The following is a 25,620-nucleotide window of genomic DNA, read 5'->3' on the forward strand; positions in this document are numbered from 1 at the left end:
TTGGATGTATCCGCTAGCGGTGGTTTTCAATAGGATTGTGATAGTTTATTCGTTAGCCTTTCAGTCATCGTATACTGGCCAATTACTGCCCAAAAAATTTCGGATGTACTGCGTATACGTAGATAAACTGCGTGTCTATCAAAACGCAGGTGGGTATGCGATGTTTGTAAAAAGCTGTTTTTGATAAATGCCAAATCGCGAGACGTAGAACACAAAGGTGAACATGATCAGAAAGCAAAACGTTTAAAAGCGAGTGTCGTGTCTTTTTGATCTCATAAATAACCAGTGACAACTTCTTAAACATCTCGATCCAATATTTCTCCAAAGAAGCCAAAAAACATTGGTCAGGTGTTATCAGTTTATAACATAGAAGAAAACATAACTAGGTCAGGTACATTTGCTCCAAGTTTGCTGACAAAGGTTTCTACGACAGGACATAAACACAAAGAAGATATTGAGGGTTCACAAAGAAGTTCGTTCAGTCGAACCTGGTTTCATCTCAGTCACCTGACGTTTTTCTAAAACAGATGCTCTCACTCACACGACTTGAATGAGGCTGTCAGAAGTTAACGCCAGCGGATTATGTTATGCAAGCTCGCTTCCGCAGGATATTAGCCGGGTATAAGCGTTATTCACTAAATTACTTGGGCGTACATGAGACTTGACTATTTTTCCGTGCCACCTCCTATTAGCTGCAGTCCTATCAATTTGGTTAGCATAGAGTTATTAAGGATAACGTGTTACACATTTATGTAAAATAATATAGTGTCATTGAAATTTAGTTCCAAGAAAGTAAAGTAATCAACAAACAGGGGTTGCTCTTACGCCAGTAGAATTCTATTTGCCTTATTCGAGGGAATAACGTACTGAAACATGTCATCACAACTGTTGCGGAAGCGCGTAATATATATTACGTGTAACGAATAGCATTGCGTGAAAATTCATTAGCTTCATCATTAAATTAATTAGTTCAGAGCGTGTATCGTATAAATTGTTAAATACAGATGATCTTATTATGTGTTTGGGGAACGTATATTCGCAGAAATTAAGTTTTTATGTTTCGTATCTTCGGAGACCTGGCGTACCAAGCAAAGAGAGTATTTGTAATCATAGAATCTCACACGCGACCCGAACTAATGAATTCATCAATTGTATCGTACTTCGTTCCAGGTGTGTAACTCAGTGTGTGGCTGTACTGTACATCAAATCAGTATTTAAGATGTGTCCAATGGTTCCCATTTCCCTTTTGGCAGCGATTCTCTTCGCGCTTATAGAGTATGCTTCAGGCGAAGGTTCTCCAAAACTTTTCTTCTACCCGACAGTGCGTACGAAGGGTTCGAATGAAGAAGTGAGTTAACACAGGCCAAACCGATTGTATAAAATGTTTCTTTGTTTTTATCGATTTGTGTGAAATACACAGCATTGAAAAAAATGCAGAACTACAAGCGTTAATATCATTATTTTTACATATAAATATATATATATATATATATGTATATATATACGCTGATTTCCAGCGTATTCAACTATACAACGGCCAAATCCTGCACGTGAGTTTCTGGACCAATGAAACTATAAGGCCGAGTGCTTCGAGTACAAGCTATGACTGTAAAGTAACCTCGTTTTCGCCCTCTACTGCGAATGTCGATGACTGCCATGTCGAATACGACAGGTAACCAACTCCTAGGCAGTCTTGCATAAAAACATAACTAATAAAAAAAACCGAAAGCTCTATATTCTAATGCATATTCCAGAAAATACATCCGCATATCGTGCAAAGCCAACACAAACTGTGTAAGAAAAATACACCTTTTCAATCATACACAAAACCTAAGAGTGCTGGTTCCTTCAAAGTGTTAAACAGCGATTTATATGTATAAATAAATGTATAAATGGTAGAAGATGATGCGGGTGTACACCGACTTCCTACATTAATGTTCAAATCATATAGTGTCAGTATTTGACAAATCAAACAGTCGAATATTTTATGCATTCCCTTTTTATGGTCTCAGCGGTAACCAAAGGCTGAACGGGTCTTTTCGAGCCAGCGCAGACCTTTTGGGGCATACGGATATCAAGGTCATTATATTTGCATCTCCCAATCAAACCTATATTAATGATAAGGTATGTAATATGATTTATATGCAACTAAAATACGATGATCATCTTATTTTAAAAATAAGTTCCATTTTGGACAACTAGAATGTGATTTCCGTAGTTTTGGTTTTCTTCTCTAGATTGAGATAGTATGGTTTAGTTAATTCATAGCTAACTAACCGTAAGCAATGCAGTAAACACTGAAAGGCAATTTTTACTCTACAAGCCTCAAATTTGAGAACTAGTAATTGCAATCAAAGGTCTGTGCATTTTTCTATGCGGGCTGATTGCGATCCGCAAAAGCAGAAAAAACAAATGGACTTTTCATTATTTCCCCCTCGTTCGTGGTTTATCTACGTTTTTGAAGTGGAAATTTCAAATCGTACGCGACGTTATCGGTTTTATTGTTTCTGTGCTTATTTAAAAATTGTTTTCAATTTAACAGATACATACGATTGTGGTCCAGAAACAGTCTGTAGCCCAACACATTTTCCTGGGCAGCATCATCCTCCTAGTGAGTTTAAACTACATCAATATGGGTTGTGCACTTGACATGAACGTCATCAAGGAGACGTTAAGAAAACCGATTGGTCCTGTTGTCGGCCTGACAACCCAATACGGAGTTATGCCTTCTGTAAGTCTTGCTAGTTTTTGTTGTGGTTGTATTTCCAATGGTAGATCTAATCGATATTCAACGCTCGTACGAATATAGCTGATGGGAGAGATTTCCAAGTATCTCGTCGTAAAATATTTTCTCTCGTAGTGTCTAGAACTGTAGTTTTACAACATAGTAGTACACTAGCAACTAGCGCCATTCAGTTGTTACGAATTCTATGTGAGTTTAAATGCATTCTTGGCGGCCGTATTTCTCGTTTTTCAGTTATCATATCTAACAGCTGTATATCTATTGAGTCAGCCGTACCTGCAATTAGGTCTCTTTACTTTTGGATGCTCTCCAGGAGGTAAGTACCCATTTTGAATTTACCATCCTCATTGTTTTACAGGAGTCGGCGCAGGTTTTTGGTTTAAAATACACGCTATAAATCCTATGTATTACAGAGATATTCTGTCAAATCATTGATACGTTTTGTTCTTATCAACTAAATTTCGTCTTTTGAATGAGTCTCTTGATGCAGCTCACATATGACAACCTAATAAGAATAGAGCATTCCAAAAAGTGTTTGTTTACACGATGGGTATCACTTCGTTTTAGGAGGGGCATCCAACATGTGGACAGTACTGTTAGGAGGCAATCTCAACCTCTCGATTACCATGACCTTCCTATCAACCGTTGCTTCTCTGGGATTTATGCCTCTTTGGCTATTTACAGTGGGAAAAATGTTCTTCAAGTAAGTAACCCTAGACAATGGCTTGCATAATTGCAGTATTAATGTTTACGATGGTATGTATCTGTAGGGACTTACAATTTCGAAATGTGAAACATATTACCGTCATAGGATCTATTTTAACTTGTTGTTGTGAGAGGAAATCTGCGCTGTTGTCAAACTGATTTCTTTACACAGTTGTGATTAGCAACACTCTCATTGGTCAATTTAAACATTCAACGGCTGTGTCCGCTTGATAATTGATTTACTACGGCTATTCGCTATAGGCACTTCAGGCAGCGGTTTTTAGCGATAGAGCGGTGTACAATTTTTTCTCTATGGAAACACAATACGGCTGATCCGAGGGTCTATATGAGAGGACGAGTAGAGCATATGACTTATAAGCACAAGGCTCGGAGTTTGATCCCCAGATAAGACTTCTTCAAAAAATCATTCAATCAAGCACCTCGTGCAGCGTAAGCACCATTATTCTATTTTTCCGTAATATTATATTACTGTATTGTCAGAATCGGTTTCTACGGTACGGCGGACTGGTTTAGCTCTTAAAAAACAAGCCATTGAACAGAATATCCGTGGTAGAATTTTTGTATCAAAGTATGTCACCATGTATAATAATTGTATTGCTTTGTTATTTCAGTGAAACGGCGCCGAGAATTCCGTTTCGAAATATTCTCACTGGTTTGGTGGGAATAGTCATTCCGGTTGGTGTCGGACTAATAATGCAAAGGTAATTTTCGACATGTAATAAGTAGCCGCCATAAGCGTTTAACAATAGGACATTTCATACGTACATCTCAAGACTAAGATTAATAAAAAATTAAATTTAAGTCAAACGTCTCCGCTTTTGGGTTCCAGCGAGATGCGACAAAGATGAACTTGAAGCGGCTAATTAAATTAAATAAAATTCAATAAACAATTGAATAAAAATTTACACACGAGTTAAGAGCGCACAGTAGGACCAAAAACGTTATGTAAAAGAAATAAGTACATAATCATTGTGTTCACTTTCTTTATTGCAGGGTTTGCCCGAAAGGCACAGTATTCTGTAAGAAAATTCTTACGCCATTCTCAATAACGATGATTGTCTTTATTGTTATCTTTGGTACATGGGTTAACCTCTATATGTTTCGACTGCTTACTTGGGAAGTAAGTAATAACTGCACGTTACCCATTATACTACTAATAAAGGCTCAACTACTTGCATTAGGTTCTGGAAAGCATACATGATAGTTTTATTAAGAAAAATATTTCGGATTATTCCATATGATCCGTGGTATGTTAAAATTTTATTTCAATACAATTCATGCAACTTGCGTTTCTCTGTTTGGATTCTCTGTACAGATTACATTGGCTGCAATGGTAAATGTATGGACAGGATTTCTCATTGGTTTAATCGCGGCCCGAGTTAGTGGCTTGTCGTGGCCGGACGCTGTCACGGTGATGGTTGAAACAGGTATTCAAAATACAGGTGTATCTATCGTCCTTTTGGGAGTGTCACTACCCAAACCTGACGGTGATATGTCAGCGGTTAGTATTTATTTACCTGTTAGATACATTGAAAGGAAGAAACACACCTCTGTAACCGAACATTTGTAATTAAAATTTATTACTTCTATTGATTTGAATATCTCAATAAACGTATAGCAGCTGCTTATTGTAGAAAACATCGTGTTTGAAAATAATCCTAGTCGAGCACTAACAACAAGGTCATGCTCATTGAGCCGGGTTATTCACTTTGTTACAGATAATTCCAGTGACTGCGTCAGTGGTTACGCCTATTCCACTAACCGTTTTATGGATTGTATTGAAGATCTTACGTTGTCTAAAAGGTCCAGCTCATAAAGAAGCAGCACATGATAAGGAGGACGTGAGATTCCTATCTGCACACAACAACGAAAAATCGTCCTATTCAGGATAATTTTGAAAAGATGCATATTCACAGTTGTTGTTCATTAGCAATTAATGAGAACGGATACCATAACCATGATTATATAAGAGAGGTCTGCTCTACATAACAGCGGCAGCAACAAGCTAAGCGGGTATTAGAATTTCACAATCTAGACCTACATCTGTGATATTTTTTAGCAAATCAGACAACGAGTACGTTGATATCTCGAGATATTTAGAGAAGAGATATATGCGCCATCATCCTCGACCATCAGATATAAATGTAAATTGAAGCAGTACCTGGACACTATAAATTTCCAATCCACCCAAAAATAATCGGAGAGAAAGGATGATCCACAAAATTTCATATCAAAAATATCACAGTATCGCGCGGATTAGACCTGTCATTTTTGTGTTGAAATTTATATGATTCATACGGGCAGAGGGCAGTGAAATATTAATATTCTGCTTTTAAACAAACTTGCAAATAATACAAAAGGTTTGTAAAGGTAAACTCTTCACTTGTCGTTTGGGAAGATCAAATTGTGTCGGACTCAGGATCCATATAGCAATTGTAATCTTTTAGAGTTGCTAATAATGGGTCGCGCATAACCCAACACAATTTTAGTACAAGCAGACGGTTAATAGTATTAATGCCATGTACTGGGTTCGTAATTGACAGTAATATCTCAAATACAAAGTATATTATTTTTAATAATAGGTAAGTGGGTAATTATGTACGCCTAAAAAAAGATGAAATAATGAAAATATATGCCAATGAATGATCCTTCTATGTCAGACAATGAGGTCGAGGAGCGCCAGCGTCTCGCGCACTGCAATCATCAGCATATCAGATCATTTGTTATTTTAATCCTTAACAACAACCTTTTTGATGCCCTCAATTCCGTTTTACACTTCAAAATATAGCCGGTCGATGCACCATGTTATCGTTTAAAAGGTTACGAGTGATCTGCACAGCCGTTCGAGAAAGTGTCTGTTCCATGTATATCGGACCCAGCTCTCAAGTGAAAAATAAGGCGCTAACGAAATTAACAGGATTTAGAAAAGAAACACCTATTATTCACACAACAACTATTTTTTTTTATAATACTAATTTATAACACTGAAACTCTTATACTTTACTATCTAAAAAATTATATTTCCTCTAATGATAACATGTGCGCGCAATTATACCTATCTACGCCGGATAAACGGGACAGCGATCTATTCTTTGCATGTAGGAGGGTTCGATGGGTTTTACTGAGTGCGTATCAAATACGAGTGAGTGCAATTGAAGCTCATTCGTATTAGGAAGAAGTATGTGTATGCACGAAGATATCCATACTGGTATGGATGACGATTATTTCCTTCTTCTATAGATACAATAAAGAAACAAAAAGCCATGTAAAAACCGAACGCAACAAATCGAAGAAAAAATGGAACAAAAGAGCAGAAAAAGAGATTGCAGCGATAAACGATGAACTGCATGAATCCGAATGTATTTCCAACAATGTATTCGTGCTTTTCAAACGTTTCTAGATAAAGTGTAATAATCATTAAAATGTGTTGCGACATGAATGCAATTCAGAGGTACGCAAAATAGACCTTTCTTTCATATGTCACCTCAAAAGAACACACATTCTGATATATTGAAGGCTATGTGTATGCATATCGTGTATAACTTATCATGATGTTTGTACCTGCGTGGAATAAGTAGGATTAGTTATTATATAATATCTATTTAAAACTCCGATCTGGTTTATCATGTTATGTTAAAGGCAAAAAGAACGTACACCTGCGTAGACGAATCATATTGATTTACGTTTTACTTTGAATTTTGATAGACTAAGGTACATGGAGAGTCAAAGAGTTCTGCTACTTTCACAAATAAAAGTACGTGGGGGAAATATATACGTCAATGTTCATACTATTCATTACAAAACGTTGTTTTTTTCTTTATTTAGCACATTAAGGAAATTTCGTCCTGGGACACTCTATACCTGCCGTTAGACTCACAGTTAGGCATCAACCTTTAAAGAAAATTACCTCTAATGAACAACTACGTGTACAGGTCTTTTAGCATACAAAAAAAGCTCAAAAGTGACTACGTACATTGATATTGCTAAGTATCCTTCAATGCTAGCGTCAATTTTAATTAGACAATGTTCAGCAATCCTCGCTCTTCTCAAATGCGAATCTATTGGATTTGAGACTCACCATTTGGTAATACAATAGTTCCACAGATGCATCGCTGAAGCCTCGACTATCGAATTCGCTGTTTTCGCGCAACGTGCGCCATGAAAGCCTTCGAAAGCCAGTACTTGTATGGGATTTTCGACATAGTTCGATGCGAGCAGTCCGGCCGTCAAGGGTACCCAAAGTTTTTGCCTGTATACATTTGGTTTCTAAAGGAATTAAAAATAGAAACGTTTATAAGGAACAACCAACTAGCTAACTTACACGTAAGTTACAGATGTACCAAATTTATATGACGACGGGGGCTGGTGCAGTCATACTATAAAACAATATGCACGGATCATGCTGTGTTTTTCCTAAACAGTATTCATTTTACCTAATAGCTTTGTTTTGATAGAAAACATGATTTTTTTTGTCATATCCTGAATGACGTTTAATAACTTTTATTACACTTTGTTTATATTTGCATCGTCGTCTTCGTTAAACTCGTGCCAATATCTCTCAATTTCTGCATGCTCGTGTACTGCTCTCAGAATCTATTTTCTTTTTGTTTCCTGTTTCAACTTCGGGGCTTAGCGGCCTATCGGTCGGTGATGCACTCCCAACATATCTTATTTTGCTGCTACTAATCTATATGTATATATATATATATATATATATATATATATATATATATATAATACTACTAATATATATATATATTAGTTCGCTTACAGGGTGTCTCAATTGTGGGATTCCCTGAGCATGGAAGTAGTGTGTTCTGCAAGTGTGCGTCGTTCGTCCATCCGTAGTTCATTCAGTTGTAGGCAGCCTATCGGCGCTTAAAGTTACCTTTACCGGTTCAACTTCTAAAGCAACATCGGACCAGTGTCCAGGGCACGTAAGACTGATATCAGCCTCACTCCGACGCTATTTTTCCCATTCGCTCCATAGAAGATGACGAGAGACATTTTCATGGTAGGGCTATCTACCTCGTACAGCTTCTGTTCTCTTGCATCAATTCCTCTTGACCGTGCCTGTTCACATTTTCATTACACACTGTATACATATGTAACGAAGGTGTGAATTATGTTTGCAACGCTTTTTCTAGTTTTTTTCTAGAAGGACACGACAGACTAATTCCAGTCGATGACGTGGTACCTCAAATATATTTTTCCTCCTTTCTGGATGTATTTGCGATAACCATCATCACCAACATTGTTCTCGACATATTTCTTCAATATTTACTACCTCTATCTATTACTGTTTGTGTGTTTCTATGTGTCTGGTAGTTAGGTGCGGCTGATACTTGAGGACCCCAGGCGAAGTAAAGAGGAGGAGTACTCCGTACGCTAGTCCATGTTCCATTCTACGTGAATGTCTTGAACGACTTCTCTGCGTCAAAAAAGGTCATAGAGATCAAGAAAACTAGGCCGACCAGAAAGTAGAGCTCACACGGTGGTTGTCACTGCACTGCGGCGGTGGCTTTCATTCATCTTTTGATTTATTGCTATTTTTATCGCTCACCTGTATATGAGGATTTATTTTGCAGCATGATCTCCATCTAGCAGGGTTGCATTTATCCAGAAATGATTCAATACAAATGGTTCCTCCTAATTAGTTATATTGCCACCACAAGTGATACAAATATTACCGGATAGGACTAGAATTATTAGAATAATTTCCATTATTAGCAACGATAACAGGCAATCGTAATTATCACAAAAATGATAATCATGGGTATTAAAATACGATATGAGGGAGTTCATACGGATGGGGCGATCTTAGTAATTGCAACAATTTATCCATCAGTTATGATTCCTGTCCTACGTGGGTTCCGTTCGCTCACTGTTATATTTATCTAATAATTCCCTGAAATCTGTTCCTATTTCTGATCCAGGACAACTTCCCGACGAGTTGGAGGCTGCGCGTTTCTATAGTTAATGCTTATTTTAGTTCATTCATGTTAGCAGTATCTATCTTATCTCCGTCGTAAAATCGCTAACGACGGCGGCAGAATGCTATGTCAATCACTATTTTCTTTAGGTTCATGGAATAAATAGGTGTCTGCGCGGGTCATTCTATTATTTCTCTAATTTTTATCATCATATATCCACTGAAAATTTCGCGAGGCATTTAATATATAGACAAAATAGTGTTTATAATATGCGTGTGCACATGTTCAGTTATGCATTTCTATCATTGATGCCGCTATCTATTAATATAATCGGTAGGTCTATCACTGTATAATTATATTACGACGATCAAATTAGTGTCTTTGGCCTCTATTTACTGCAAGCTCCGTCGCTCTTTTTAAGGTTTGGTTCGCCCTTCGGCCTGTTGTATTTTATTGGGCATAATAATCATTGTCATTTAGATGACAAATTATCATTAGCTACTAACTGTGCTTTACTATTACAAGCTTACCCTCAGAATAATAGTAAATAATAATTGTTATTACTACCAAGAAATACGATGATTAACTAATTAGCAACTTCTGCCTGCCGAACCATTTGCCTTATTCCTCACCTTCGAACATTGTATCAGCGGCATCAATGAACGGCCCTATTGTGGCATGTCTGTATCAGTTTTCTCCGCTACTAAATATGCTGTTTTATACTGCTAAACTTCGAAAGCTTAACCTGTTGATTTTTAAATACAATCTTCTACTAAACGCAGTATGTTTATCTTTTTTCCATCAAATCCGTACAATAATTGTCCACATTGTCATGACTGGCGATATCATATAATCAACATATCTTTGATCTCCTCATATTATTCGATCGGTCTCTATATATATGCATATATATATATATATATATATATATATATATATATAGTTCTCTAATAGTTACAATAATGATCATATTATTGATGTCAGCTGTAATAGCTATCTGTCTCTTTGCAATAACAGCACAAGTTTATCGTACATTATATACACGCTATACAACATTCCCCACGCCTATTTCACAGCCATTCTTCTATTATCTTTTTCGAGAAATACCAGCCAATTTATAGAGTTCGCAAAACAGTCGTTGTGGATTCATAGAATCATTCTGAATCTCCCGTTTCGTTCTCTTAAATCTTTTCTAATCACCACTTTTTCCTTTATAATAGAACAAAAGCTGCTTGATACTCATGCTCTGAATCGTATCCTACTCCCTTTACAAATCTTTGATAGGCTACCTTGCGAAGCCAAAAAAACTGTTCCAAAATTTGTCACCACATAGCGCCAATGAACAATTCATCCTTACTCACAACATTTTTAACAGCCACTAAGAAATCGGTCAGCACGACTGATATATTCATCAATAAACACAATCAGTTTGAGTTAATTCTTGGGGGGCACATATACGGACAGTTTCGCTTGTTTTGTTTTACCAGGAAGGCGCCAAATTTCCTGTCAGTCCTTGGCCAATGTTCCCGAAAAACCCGAACTTTTGAGCGACCTCTGGCATTTCTTTGGGGACCCACATACTCTTCTCCCATCCAAATTCTTACGTTCAACTCATTGTAATAAAAAAACCGTCATCTGCGGCGCTCCACACTTTCTGCTTCGATGCTGATGTTTTCGCATCGATCTCTGTTCGTGCAGTCACTGGGCAAGACTCTACCGGGAGTCTAAGGCTGATCGAGATGAGCCCGCCTGTAATTTTCCACCTGCAGCTGATGGTTCATCTTGACCGCTACACACGCTGCAGATGAAATCGTCATCCATTTGATGATCATCGGGAAGGCCGACACAGCGCATATGAAACCATTTGTCACAGCCACCGTCGCACTGCACCCAATTAACAGCCTCTCCTTCTGGGCGCTCACATTGGTCGGCTGAACACCTGAATGCAACAAAACATGCAAATCGTTAAATGGGAATCAAGTATGAAACCTGAAATAAAAGGACTGATGATCTAAACGTTCTCCGTTACACTTGATTTGCCGTTCGTTTATTCTGTAGAGAATGTGCCTAATCGTATTACAGCCTGTTGCTGGCTATATAATTTTATCCTTAAAAGGTAACAATCGTATTAGTAATAATCGTATGATTTTTATTCTTCTGATATTTTTTCTATCAGTCAACGTGGACATGATATAAACATAACACGTTATAAGTGTTAATAATAACAATTTATGTGACGTTACATCAAGTCTACATAACGAAAAATGAAGCAACCACGAACTTGTCTTCATCGTCATCATCTTCTTCGTCACCACCGCCCGACGAACTATCCTCGTACTCCTGAACGCTCAAGCTGACTGCACCTGCGGGCGCCTGGGCTCTTCGTCTCCGACCATCTTCAGATGCCGAACCGGGTTTCCGGCCCCTCTTACGTGGACTGTCTTCCGCGCTGTCGAATCCGCTTGCTGACAGAGGGGGCAAATTCGATCGAGTTGACTATGCATGGAAGCAAACGACCGCAATTATTAGACACAATCTTTGGTACCCAGTTACCTGAGCAAATGCCTCGACAGCACGGCCATGATACATACCGAGATTACTCTCCAAAGAGACATGGTTTCTTCCAAAGATACTTCTAGCAGATCACCCTCCATCATGAGGTCTTCGAGTTTGGCAAGAATATCGCCGGGTAAATGAACCAGAGGCCTTGAATAGTACCAGCCTTCTTGTGCACCTGAAGAGTTCCTCTTAGCCGCAAATCCGTACGTTGATTCAAGGTGTTCAAGTTCGCCTTGCTGTATCATCATAGCAATTTGATGCAGCTTCTGCACAGCGCCGATTACCTCCCGACCCTGCAACGCTTGTCGCGCTTTGTTTTGCCACAGCATTGCGCGTTCTGTCAGCCATTGAAGAGCCTCACCCTCCACCACGCGAACGGGAAGGTTTTCAAGCTGTACCTACACATGACCCAAAACAAGAAAAGAAACATTAGAAACGTTTTTATGTTGCGGTCAGACTAGAGTTTCGATTTCACTCCTTTTTGGGTGGCCTATATACGCCGAATTTGAGAGATGTGCGTCGACAAGTTAACCCATAGGGGTTAAGGTAAGCTATATGCTTTGGTGCAGATCTTTGTCCAGAATCTGTCTTCTTGACTAAATAATAGTTTTGCTTCCATGGGGCACTATGAAAGATAAGCGGCATTCCCAGCACCAATTAGATGGTGTCTCACCTAACACATTGTATTTGATGTGTGCCTATTCGATTATGAAGATAAGCACTTTTACAGCAACAGAAATGAAGCACAGCATTAACAGATTCCAAGTTTGCGATGACGAGCTGGCTAACGTTTAGAGGGAATTTATGCTCCAAACCAAAATGTACAATTTTACAGGGTACACTACGTCAAGAAAGGTCGTTTTTGGCACCCATCGTTCAGCAGTTGTTTAGGAACATGCTAACTAACCATTTTCGTAAGTCGCAACATCGTGGAAACTTATGTAAATGTCTTTGGCCAGCACATAGGTACACATATCAAACAAAACATGCGACAAGCCAGCTAACTCATCCAACGTGGCCAATCAGTTTTCATTAAAAGATACAAAATTCACTAATAAACGGTAGTATAGAACATACGAGCAGATGGAGAATTGTCTCAAGTCGAGGTCTTCGGCCCCTTTGGCACCAGACGCACAGAAACTTCGGTGGAGTGAGATTTGTTGTGCCTGAATAAGTGCTACGAACTTGAGATTTCCCGCTACTTTCTCCAGCGGAGCTGCTTCCCTCACCGTTTGCTCCATTACCGCCGGTTGGTGAACGGTCACCTGGCGCTCCTATAGCCTGAGCTATACACGATGGTGGAACACACGTCACTAGAAAGCAAGAAAAAATCGAAAGTTTTTTCAATTTCACTTTTCAAGGGTTACATTACTATAAAATTGCGTGCAATTATTACGACTTTTCTATGTACATGATGTCAGCGCAGTGGACGCCATCACAAGTGATAAATTATGTTTTCTATTTACGTAGCAATTTTACACTCGCATACTGATTCACACAGTTCGTTCAAAGGGTAAAAGCCTTGAACAAAATCTTTTCGAAACAATCTAATCCCACAGAGCACATTTATATTAGAGAAAATTCTGCAGATCTGCAATAGCCAATTTGAACACTAATTACGATCCTTTAGGTAATCTTTCTCTACTCGTCTTGACTGAAAAATTCCTTTTAATATATTTGGATAAGAAAGTCAGTGCCTTCAAGTGGCAAAATAATAAAATGATGTTAGGGACCCTAATAGTAGACTTCGCGACTTCCGTTACGTGAATGCTCAGATATACTAAACCATAATTAGGAATTCGAGTCGGTCCATACTTAAAACAATTCTTTCCAACTTAGAATCATCGTTGTTTGTGATGCACTCTACTACTCACAATGGAAGAAGTCATTGCACAACACACATTGAAGCATATTTCGAGTGAAAGGTCTATGACAGATACAGTGTTTTTCTTCAAGAATCGATAAATCATCGCCGCTATTGCTGAAATTGCCGTTATTTGGATGACGGCGCTGCCTGCGAAGCTGATTGTGCCGCCGTAATCTACGGTAGTAATCCAATTCCTTAGCAGCGGCAGCTTCGAACGCCTCCGCCTTAAACAACAACAATTGAGTGGAATCATCAAGCTTTAGTTACTCGACAGTGACGTGTAGTTTTTTTTATCGTGCGAATGTCTAAGTTTACGAATCCAGTCCATACCCATGAGTGACAACACTTCGCCTCAGCAATAGATTTTTCAATTCTATTTTGTTCTTTATATTCTTATCGCACAAAATTATGTATAGAATATGAATACTCACAACGCTGATTTCATCCTTTTTATTAATTCGCACACCCCTTGAATTTAGCGGATCGTCTCTGGGACTAAGGATATCGAGAAGCTGAAGACCAGCTGGCGTATTTTTTTTCATAAACGTTTTTGCGGCTCGTTCTCTCCAAGCGCGGGCGCCATCGATGATCCTTTCAAGATTTCCCCAGGAGGGTTCTAGTCCAAGTTGAATGTGCTTTGCCTTGTTCATAAGAGCTTCTAGCTGTTCAAGATATGGGTGTCTCTGACGGCTTGTAAGTTCTTGCATTTGTTCTACCCAATCTTTCGCCTTGAAAAATGCTTCTTCAAGCAAAAGCACTGATGGTAACGTCACAGGAATCTTCAAGGCTTCTTGTAAACGAGGTTCCACGTCGGCAATGCATGGTTTCGGCCTATAATACAGACAACATAGTATCACACACAAAGGCTAGGCGGTGCGTCTATTATAAACTTTCTAAAACCACTAATCCGTCATTTGCCTTGCGAATAACCATGAACAAGTCCTGGTTTTTATTATTCCGCTTAATGGCTTATTACTGCATGTACAACAGATGCTTACTAAATCGTTTGCCTTACTTAGCCTTCAGAGCCTCAGCAGCCCAATCATCGCGCCTTTCGCAATCTACAAGTAGCTGTTGTAGTTGTCCGGCACGGCTCTCAACATTGCGATGAGGAGCGAGATTGACACCCTCTCGCAGAAGGCCTCGGATATCCTGTAGGCTGACTTCGACGGCATCTTCCGAATTTCTTCGCGCCGCCAGCAGACGATTTACCCTACGAAGCCAACCAACTCTTTCCATTTTATGCCGTAACTGTGTTAGTTGAGGTAACTCCACGTCCAACGATTCACCGCGAACAGTCAACTCCTAGACACACACCAAAAAAACGAAACAAGTTCGTCTGTCACATCTGTTCGCTAGAGGGCATCTACGTAAAAGACAAAATTGTATTGCAAAGCAAATCCTACGATCCCACCGTCTCTAACAACAAACACGGACTAATGATAATCAAATGTTTTTTTTTACAATACGACGTGCAGCTTTTTGATGAAAAACGACAACAAATAAAATACTGGATTAAGAAACGAATATTTTTAACAGACCATATTTGTCTCTCTACTCTAATAATATGTAAAATATGCGCAGACTGAAGTCTATGTCGCTCCAAAATCAAGGGGCTGCCATACAAACAACTGGAATTGTCCTAACAGTTCCTAAAACGCGATACCGATACAGAAATTAAGATAGGAGTACCTTGAGCTTTTCAAGCGGAATAGACTCATCGAAGTCATCCATCTTAAGGAACCCTTCAGCCTGTGTGCAAAAATTCTCGACATTATCCATCAGGCCGCGAATAATCGATGTTTCTTTGATTGTACACTGCATTGTCTGCATTTCCCTAAAAACGAAAAACAGGTATCATCTATAGTCTTCATTGATACACAGACGGAACGTAGAAATTACTATATCACTACATTTTAGATGCACTTGCAGCTCAAGCCTTATTCGCGGATATTTCGTATTAAACCTAACAAATAATTATAGGCATACGTGATGAGATTCAATATGACGTAGAACATTACAGTTCTATACTTTTGTTTGACAATTCTACTTACTGGTAAAACTTAGCCAGCTCTTCCTTGGTCAGCCGTCCAACTGGCTGATTGTTCACATCTTGTCGCCGTGTTCGAACTTTAGTTGCCAACAGCTGCTGTGCAAATTGGGCATATGTCTCGGCCTGCCGCACCGCTTTCTTCAGCGCGGCCCCAACATCGACAGATGGGTAATTATGCTCATTCGCTTCATTAAGCAAGGCTTTAAGGTCTTCAAGACTTGGCTTCGGATTGCGATTTTTGACTAGCAGCTCCTTAATCTTACGCACCCATTCATCAAAGGCCTCTACCTTTCGTCGAAGATTTTCCAGCATCGTCGGCAATTCGTCGAGCGCATATCGGTATTTCAGGATATGTTGCGAGGGCTTGCAGCTATGACAGAGATTCTTTGCGTGGTTAAGGCAAACCATGTTGCTCACCAGTTTCTCATCTTTATTCTCCTTATCTCCACGATGCGATTTCTCTTCGCGACACTGGCACGTTATGGCCGACAAGAAGCACGTTGTTTTGCAAGTGGCACATTGCCGCTCATCGTCAGGGATGATTTCAAAGATCAGTCTTTCTGACTTTGTCACACCCCAATCACTGACCTCATTTCTTAGTTGACATTCACCCTCTACCATATTAAGCATGTCATGAAAGGTGGCCGCCGCCAACCCAATATCTATTTTGTCTGGGTCGGAAGCCATCTTGCATACGAGCTCGTCGTGACTGAATACGCAGAATCGGTTCAACAGAGCATAATGGCGTACGCACGCGCGGCCGATAGGGAGCCAGTCCGCAGGACAAAAGTTAACCGCTTCGGCGAAATTGTAACTGAAAATTAAACAACGCAACCAACAAAAACGTCATGTATACGCAGTTAACTGCGTAGCATATTACGAATCGTTTGTCGAGATAGCGCATGTTGAAATTTTAATGGACCTCACTGAAGAACTCACCCTTGGTTAAACCCGGCGTGATACGCCCTAGGGAAGGTAATAATGAATTCGCCAGGTTTCTGATCCACACGGAAGATGGGCACTCCCGACGCTTGCATCACAGTCGGGTTCATAATTGTCACCAGCTGGTGCAGCAGGTCAGGCTGAGCCTACGTAGCATTTGTTAAAAGGAAACATATGATTTTAGTAAGTTCTATTTTCTGCTGTTTAAGAATTGCCTATACCATACGCACGAATCTTCAATCTGGAAAAGGGGTCTCACCTCAAAAAGTTCGGGTGCTTTGGCCGCCATAGCGGACTCGAACTTTTCTGCAGCATCGCCAGGCACTCCATACCAGGTCTTAGGTTCACCCCAATGAAGGTAATTAATGGAATAGCTCCAGTGATCTTCATTATGCCAGCAGAAAGTCGAGAAGCACATGCCAACATACACCCAAGGTACCTTCATGCCCGATATGTCACTGTCGATGTGCCGAAGTACGGATGCACTTAGATTGGCGAGATTATTTAGATTCCACGGGCATGTGACATACTCACGGTCTTCCGGCATCAGACCTGGTGTATTTTCAGTAGGGAAGCCACTGCCGACTTCGGCTGAGTGAAGATCTGCACCGTACTCGACTGTCACATCTGCATGAATCTCGCTCAGCACCTTCCAGAACTCCTTCTCAACAACTTCAGTACTGATCTTATGAATAGGCATATGAAAGTAATCTCGCTTGAAACGATCCGCCTTCTCACCAAATTCCTGCAGTGTATATTCTTGCCGTGCTTGTTCGAAACCGAATGCTTCCTTCGGCTTGAGAACTTCGCTGGCCACGCAGCCCGGACAACGCCATTCGCCTTTCGGTATATCATTAAGCGGTGGACGAAGGCAAAACGTATGAAAGGGAGCATCACATTTGTCGCACAGTAGCAGTCGGTCTTCATCGTCACCTTTCTCGCATGCCTTGCACATGATGTGCGCAACGGCTTCATCGCCAATCGGCTCATCTTTTGTTTTCTTTTTAGGCGGCGAATAACCTGGAAGCTTAGGTCCGGCACCATAGAAGGCTAGCCGTTTGAGCTCCTTATTGTCGGACACTTCGCCGCCAGCTACGGCGGTCGTTGTACTAGCTCCCTCTTCATTTTGCGATGCATCGCAGTGACGTTTGCTCCGCCTCTGACCGGTCGTGCTTGGTGGTGGAATATTCTGCCGTTGAACAATCTCGTGTGGTACATAATCCCTGTCCACCTATTATGACAACGATGTGTAAAAAAACATGAGAAAATAGTGTTATGACCTATGCAAGGATGTAAAATACAGTTCACTGTAGAGACATATACATGAAAACACCGCCAAATAGTGTAATCTTATTAGGCTTTTGAGTGCCGATCAACGTTACTGACGGCGTACATTATGTAATAATGCAGAAAGGATCTTTGCTGAAATGCATTATTAGTTACCTCTTCAATCTTAACCGTGGGCTTCGCTTCTGGTGCAACATATCCTCCAGTCTGCTTAAAAATATCATACGGCAACAGAATTCGCTCATAATGATTGCGCAGTACTGTCGAAAGCGACTTCACCGGAGGTAGACCCAGGCGCTGCACTACCTGGAACCACTTTCGCTCACGACCGACCTTATGGAAACCGCCCTCTGACTGCACAATACGATGTAACCTAGTCATGTGGTTGAAGTCGACGACAATCAAATAATCGGTTCGTTACCGAAGTCATAAGTTTCTTTTGGAATACGCATACATCTTCAGAAAGTAATACAAAACGTCTAGAAAGAATACCGCATATTCTAATAAAGACAGAAGCACTTACTTGAAGAGATCGAGGCTTTTACGCTCGACCATAGGTATTTTAAGCGTGTTGCCACGAAGGTGCCAAAATTTGGCAATTTTGTCAAGGAAATTGAGCTTAAGGCGAGAAGAAGCCTCCAGCTCAGACAGTCGCTGAACGCGTGGTGTAAATCGAAAATTATCAACATCGACGACGAACGGGGGCTGCCAATCCTGTAAAAAAGCAATTAAGAATATCGTATCGTTAGCGTGGAACAAAATGAACATATTTAGGAACAATTTTTGTTCTATGTGCCTGACAAATGAGTACACAATGCTTGAACTTCACGTATGGATTGAAGTTTATTACTCATTAATATAACTTATTAAATTCTTTCGTTAAGGACCCAAACTGAATATTCGGTTTTCTTTTAGTGGCAATATTACTCTAATTAAAAAGAATTGATAATACATCTGATAATCCACATGTGACTCGCATACATTTAGCCATATCGTCTGCAATATCAATAAGTGTTTAAGCAGGTAATATAATGGTAATTAAATTCAAGACAAAGTGCATTTTTGTAGGACTCGTATCCTGAGCCTAAAAACAAATTTATGGCCTATTTAAGCGTGTGACGTAGCCTAATCAATTTAAGCGTAAACGTTTTTATGTGTGTAAGATCATCTAGAGTTCCAGGTATCTGAACTAGGTAGGAACAAACCCTTTGCAATTTTCTCATACTGACTTTTCTTCGTACGTTTCCAGAAAACACAATATTTAATTAATATAGAGTAACTATACGTTCATATGTAATAAAGCATATTTTTGCTACATACTTACCGCATAAATCTGCACCAGGAGGAGTTTTTCTGCTGCATTATATTCAAATTTGATATACAATGCTGAAGTTCCACTCAGTCGGTTCTCCTCCTTTTTCAACTATGGACGCTTCGTCGATGGCTAACTAAGTCGTTTTTCAAATGAGTCAAACTCCGTAATGTTTATTACTACTAATTCTACTAGCTAAAACATACGTCGTACATTTATTATATGACGTGTGTGCTACAAATTAAAAGTAAGTCGTTTCGCCGTGAGCTATAAAAGCACTTAGGTCTTCATGTCCAACATGATTGGAGCCATATTCATCCAAGGCTAGTGCAGATTCATGATGATGAAAGTCGCTGCAATGAGAAGGCAGATCGACGAAGTTCATGAAAAACAGGATAGAATTGGGTTGGTACCAGTTTTTCGACTATTTACTGCGGCGAATGTTTGGGCTGAGTCGCAGAACTTTAGCAAGTCTGTTATAGACGACACAGGCGCGTGGGCTTTAGGCCAAAGGCATATTTGCAGATAAGGTCAGCGTCTCTCCGTTTCCCATCGAAAAAGCACTCGTTTTATCAATCGAACATTTCGCCAACATATCAGTAGAGTGGTGAGTTTGCCAATTAGAAAATGAACCAACAAATGGAAAATTGCATAAGTTTATACGAAAAAAATGCTTTATTTAGCCCGGGCCAGTTCATACAAATGATGCCGGCCAACCCGATTTAAGTACACCTATTCGTTATATTATAATTTCTTCCCAATCGAAAACGATGCGTGCGATTTTTCTATTCTTCAAGCAATCGTCTTAAAATTTCAGTTACATTTGTATACGCAAACGGTGCATAAAGTGGTTTGCAATTCAAGCGACTTAGAACTTTGAACCATGTTGTCCATAACTGCAAGGCTTCTATCCGCTTTGCATTTAGTAAACTCTTCTACTCTATTTTCAACGGCCTTTATGAAATACACCCGTGAAATCTTGCCGGTGCTTAATCCCAAGAACACTAAGCATTAAAGAGCTAAGGTATTGATTTCTAAGAATATTATTTTCCAATGTAATTCATTCGTAGATCAAATAATTTAACCGTTCTGGTAAAGCTGTTCCATAATGAGCCATTGTTCAGTTCTATATGGTACTCACTTGTCTATATGCCAGGTAATTACTTATAAAAGAATAGCCAATATGTAAATACTCAAAAAACTACAAGTTACTACTGCACTTCCTCCATTTATTTTTTTCTCACTGAGAACGTCTTTGGTGAACAAGCTGTATTCTCTGAAAAACATTTCAACGTCGTAAAGCGAAAATCATTCTGATATTTAGACTTGGCCGAACGACGTTAGGCGTTACGCCAGGCGCCTAGTACCATAGTTTAACAGAGCTTTTTTGAAAGATAAACATTGGTCTTAGTTCACTTTATCGCCTTTTCTAGGGACTTTTTTTCATCTCATAACAAGGAAAATGGTCTGAGAATGCAAATACTAAGAGATGTCGAACAGTTCAAACTGATATGAAGGGTTAAAGGCGTTCCCGATACGTGCAATGCTGCCTAGAATGCGTTTCTCCTTATTTGGGTAAATATTTTACAATCTAATTTTCTACCAGATAGATGGCACGTAAGGCTTAGTCCTTCCGAAACGTAATGGCGTACTTGTCATTATCGAAAACGAAGTTAAGGTAAATCCACTTAAAATTATCTGTTTATCAAGAACTGTAAGACTTCCACTTTTGTATATGCATCTCGATATAGACATGTAAACGTAGGCAAAGGAAATGCACTATATTGCTGCGTTTCCGTTTACTGGAAAGTAAACACTTAAATGTACACACCAAGGCCAAATCCAGCTAGGCCTATGTCCGCGACAAATCAAAATTTTTATTTTCACCTAAATACCTAGGATTTGCAGGAGTTTAAGCATTGGATCTTCTTGGATAACCAAACTGAAAAACTTGAAACCAGATTGAGAAAGTTGATATACTTCCATAAAACCTACATTCGTCGTAATTTAACAGGAGCACATTTCAGGCATAAGTTATGATGACGATACGCTTACATTGTTCGTATTCGAAGTGCTCAACCAACAGGAACGAAGCCTATCCCGAATTCTTCCCCTAAAGTTTGTCCTAAGTGAGACCTAAAGTTTGTCCTAAGCTATCTGTTTCTCAACAAATTCATTCGATCTACAAGGCATCGCCGCAGCATCCGCACAGAAATTCCCGTCGGCAAATGAGCGAACAGCAACTGCAAGCAGCCTGTCGCAGTCACAGCAAAAGCGAATCACTCCTTGTCCAACATGTCGGCACCACTGCGACGCCAACGATCACCAAACACATCACGCCAGTCAGTCAGTCAGTCAGCAGCAGCAGCAGCAGCAACACCAGCATTCACTGATGGCGACAGCATCAAGACCACCGACAGCAGTCAGAGTAGTCTTAACAATGACGACGACGACGACGACGACGATAATAAGAACAACAACAACGACAACGGCAGTATAACTAAGAAGCGAAAAACGAGTAAAAGCAGCTGAAAACCGAAAAGTCGGCTCCTGAATAAACGAAAGCAGCACGGACATATGGTTCGTACTTCAATTGAGCTTAATCTATGCAATTGGCTTAAGCACTCGCGATATATTCCTCGCTTCTCCTCACTTAATCAATGGATCACCTCCATGCTAAGGCTTGAAGACCAATGATCCCCCCATTCGCCAACGTTTTCTCCCCAGCCCCCGCATACGCACAAATCGATATATTCCTATGTTCACTGATACATTTACCACAACACGCGAGAACTGACGTCAACAGATTACTTTAAATCAGCAAGAAGGGGGCGTGCCTTGTTTCTTCAATCTATTTTCCCTTGAGCTTACCTCCTAGCCCATTACCCTATATCATACGATTTTGGTAACATGGCGGGCTATAATAACAACAGCAGAAAACCCAGACTGACAAATCATCACCAGCAGCAGTGCACGCCATACACGCAGCATTCATGATGGTGGCGACGCTCCTGGTGATGCTGCTGCTGCTGCTGCTGGGTGCATTCGCTGTAGCAATGGCGGCTACGTGGACCCGTCGAATAGCCACCTATACCCGATAAACACTAGCACCAATTGGGTTGCTGCTACCGCCAAGTCGCACTACCTCCCATCACTCAAATTTCTCCTGCTTCAGTAAAAAGCCAGATCGCGTCTAAGCAGTATCACATTGATTATGATAAGGAACGCCTTAACCTTGGCTAATACTCCTTGACAAATTTGGCTACCCCGTCATAATAATAAAAATCGTTGTCTTCGTCACCGCCATCATAGTTTGATAGGGCAACCGTCGTTTTAGGTTTCACTCGTTAGATATTTCTCACATGGCGTATTGAACATCAAACGCGCCATCGCTAACCTTCGATGATATCAAATTCGGACAGTGTTAAAATGAGGTACACACACCCGTACGAGGAGGAACTACACCCGGTACCATAATTTGTTGAACATGTCACAGCTACGACAATTACAGCTGCATGAATGAATGAATGGATGAAGGTCGAATTAACAAATGCCCTTTATCAGAATGAAGCTCCGATTCTAATCCACTTCAAATCCATATCGTTTACACACGTTTCCAGCAAATGACAGAAACCAAAGTGATACATGAATCGCTTCACGTTGGCAATATATTACCAGCGCTGTACTAAATCTACTTTCCTGCATCATTTAGGTGGACAACACTCACCGCTACTGCTTACTTATAGCCCCATACGAAATTCAAGCATAGGAAGATCGTTTCATTATGGCAGTTGGCCCCTTAATAAACACAATTTTCTTACGGAGATAGTCATTATTATAGATACGAAGAAAAACAACGACAGTATCATCAACATAACATAGTAATGACAATTAAGGCCACCGGCAAAACCTAACAACGAAAAGGTGGAGCCGTTCATTGTCTTATCCTTACTGCGTTACCACCGACCGATCGAGGCCTCGCGCCGGTCTATGGTCCGAGATAGCCACACACATAATTGAATGCTCTAAAGAATTTCCATTTCAATACGACTTCAAACCGCTTGTATCGAGAAATTGTCCATATTCGGTCAATTCACCATAGGCAAAACAATGACGTGCTTATTTTCCATATATCAGACTACTGCGAATTACTGATCGCGATGCTGAGGCCTAAAGGCGTTAGTGTGTGGGGAAGCGGGGTGTTACCCATTTACGGGCTAACACCTATAACGCTGCGTAGGTAATTGGCCAATAACGACCGGTCCGCTCTTCCCAGGCCAAATTCTCGAGTAAACTATTTCTGCCGGTAAGCCCAATATCGCAAACGTCAGCTATCGGCTGTTCCCCCAGAGTTTATTGGTCAAATTACGTGGAAACTGGTAGTTTATTATGACGCGTTATGGCTAACGCTACATATGTGCAGGGCCGTACGCGTTTCGACAGGCAAGAAATAGAAGTGCTATATCCTCACGTGGAAACCCTCGAGTGTCTGCCCATTTCCACCCCAACTCGAAGAGTCTAAATGAACGCAGACGAGTGCCAATGGCTTGCACTCATTGCCGAGCCTGCTGTTAACATAAATAAATTTTATGCCCCTTCAGCGATTAGGAACTGAATTTTTACTAACCCAAGGTTACCTGGTGGGTCGGCCCTACAGGACACAACCGAAGTCTGCTTGTTGCTGCTGCTGTCGCTGCTTTATGGCGATGATATATAGAGGCCGCTATGGCTAAAGTGTAGCGCTGACGTGCCTCCAATGCTGCTATAGAAATACAACAGTTAACAAAATAAGCTGGTAGCGGCGACAACACCATCTTTGTAGTGGTGGCCAAATTTAACCACATCCACCGAAATGCATAGGCATAGTCTTTCATATTCGTGATCCTTCGAACGAGTCGAAGGCTAACCTTTACGTGAAACACAGTGCAACTGGTTAATATAGCCAACAGTTGTTGACTACTCCACTATATCGACACCAGCAGCAGGACACAATAACATCTATCGGGACAAAACACGCACATTTGTAATTTTTTTCTATCTACGATAGTCACTTTTTTCACGTAACGTACCTTTGGTGGGATCACCTTGCAGATGCCGGACGTTTCGGCGACATGGCGAATCTTAGCAATGTATGCCAATGGATCTTTAAAGTCCTCGGCAGTAGGTTCGAACACATGACACTGCGGAGGGGGCACAAATTCAGTATCGTCGGCCATTATTGTGTTCCCTTTGCAGCTGGTCGTTCCGTGGGCCCTGGGGCCGACCGCTCGCCGAACGAAAACCGCTTCCCTCGCACGAGAGCAGCGATGGACGCGCTGCAGAAAAAAAAACCAACGAGAATTTCACACTTCCGGTGGTTAAGCAAAATTTTCGATCGTCTTTTTTCAGAACACCCGCACAGAACTCCTAAGCAGACAGGCGATTGCCTCACTCACTGCGCTGAACTGAACTCGACTCAGCCAGTAGCAAGCCTACCACTAGTACTACCACTGTCTGTCTGTCTGTCCGTCTGTCTGCTCGCTTACTGCTGTTCGCTTTCTTGCTCTATCTATACATCTATTCACTGCTGTCTATGTCTGTGAGTGTGTATGTGCTGCTGCTGCTGCGGGCGTTGCGACTGGTGGTGCTGCTGCTACTACCGCTGCTTTTCAAGGCGGCGGCCATATTCGACCACACGAACCGCGGCGTACCACAAGAGCTTCACAGAACGTACCACTGCCGTTCAACAGAGAACTCGACACACCGGCTGCATCGCAGAGACACTCCAAATTCATATTGATCATCGTAGCCATGCAGATAGGGCACACGCGCAGGCACCTAATCAAATAGGCAATCTTGAATTTACCTCATGCGCGATTCCCGCATAGATAAATGTATTTGGAAATACATACGCTTAGGCAAATTAGTACTCATAAGCAGAATACAAGCTTGACCGTACACCTATTTAATAATGCAGTTGTGACCTCTTATGTCGCTAGAATAGGCTTATTAGTGAGTTTTAAGCGATTTGCCCCCAGCTCCAACTGGCACCGGCGTTAAATATAGTACAACAAGTAAAGTACTTGCAAAAACGCTCATTAATACTATCTTATGTGACATAGGCACGTCAGTTACACATTGCACTTAATGAGCAAGGCAGAAACTATAGTCATAGGATTTTTTCGTACATTCTATCTGCCTAAGAGGTTAGAGCCGTCT

At 40.6% G+C, this 25,620-nt stretch overlaps 2 protein-coding genes and 1 long non-coding RNA gene across 15 annotated transcripts in view; 1 reads left to right on the forward strand and 2 right to left on the reverse strand.

Moving 5' to 3' along the window:
- LOC111247853 (uncharacterized) overlaps positions 1-2,688 on the reverse strand; it is a 15,222-nt gene extending 12,534 nt beyond the window's left edge. Inside the window, exon 1 of the long non-coding RNA XR_002672294.2 lies at positions 2,551-2,688. This is a non-coding gene — a long non-coding RNA (uncharacterized LOC111247853). The remainder of the gene's footprint in view (positions 1-2,550) is intronic.
- LOC111247852 (ileal sodium/bile acid cotransporter-like) overlaps positions 1-7,272 on the forward strand; it is an 11,365-nt gene extending 4,093 nt beyond the window's left edge. For 4 of the 11 annotated variants that reach the window (XM_022799314.2, XM_022799316.2, XM_086983076.1 and 1 more), the window contains 10 exons: positions 1,171-1,348; positions 1,518-1,672; positions 2,013-2,124; positions 2,543-2,731; positions 2,978-3,059; positions 3,311-3,446; positions 4,081-4,170; positions 4,463-4,589; positions 4,785-4,970; positions 5,188-7,272. In XM_022799314.2, the coding sequence (XP_022655049.1) occupies positions 1,171-1,348; positions 1,518-1,672; positions 2,013-2,124; positions 2,543-2,731; positions 2,978-3,059; positions 3,311-3,446; positions 4,081-4,170; positions 4,463-4,589; positions 4,785-4,970; positions 5,188-5,361 (1,429 nt within the window). In that variant the 3' untranslated portion in view covers positions 5,362-7,272. Of the gene's footprint in view, positions 1-433; positions 620-1,170; positions 1,349-1,517; positions 1,673-2,012; positions 2,125-2,542; positions 2,732-2,977; positions 3,060-3,310; positions 3,447-4,080; positions 4,171-4,462; positions 4,590-4,784; positions 4,971-5,187 lie in introns of those variants that run through there. The other 7 variants (XM_086983081.1, XM_086983078.1, XM_086983080.1 and 4 more) reach the window with 5 other exon arrangements.
- Positions 7,273-8,963: 1,691 nt separating this feature from the next.
- Positions 8,964-25,019, reverse strand: Kdm5 (Lysine demethylase 5). Of its 3 annotated transcripts, none has more exons than XM_086983072.1 (15): positions 24,492-24,620; positions 19,435-19,775; positions 18,634-18,824; positions 18,267-18,483; positions 17,083-18,054; positions 16,821-16,969; positions 15,883-16,695; positions 15,521-15,665; positions 14,844-15,133; positions 14,260-14,659; positions 13,836-14,052; positions 13,039-13,274; positions 11,994-12,359; positions 11,684-11,898; positions 8,964-11,341 (listed from the first exon to the last, which is right to left on the reverse strand). In XM_086983072.1, the coding sequence occupies exons 3-15, from the start codon at positions 18,663-18,665 to the stop codon at positions 11,116-11,118; spliced, it is 4,278 nt and encodes a 1,425-aa protein (XP_086839198.1). In that variant the 5' UTR covers positions 18,666-18,824; positions 19,435-19,775; positions 24,492-24,620; the 3' UTR covers positions 8,964-11,115. The 3 variants fall into 3 exon arrangements, with proteins under 3 accessions (XP_086839198.1, XP_022655047.1, XP_022655046.2); XM_022799312.2 differs by lacking the exon at positions 24,492-24,620 and adding an exon at positions 21,478-23,946; XM_022799311.2 differs by lacking the exon at positions 19,435-19,775 and having other exon boundaries at positions 24,492-25,019.
- Positions 25,020-25,620: the final 601 nt, after the last annotated feature.

The sequence above is a fragment of the Varroa destructor genome, unplaced genomic scaffold, assembly GCF_002443255.2.
Source record: "Varroa destructor unplaced genomic scaffold, Vdes_3.0 BEIS01000003.1, whole genome shotgun sequence".
Lineage (NCBI taxonomy): Eukaryota > Metazoa > Arthropoda > Arachnida > Mesostigmata > Varroidae > Varroa > Varroa destructor.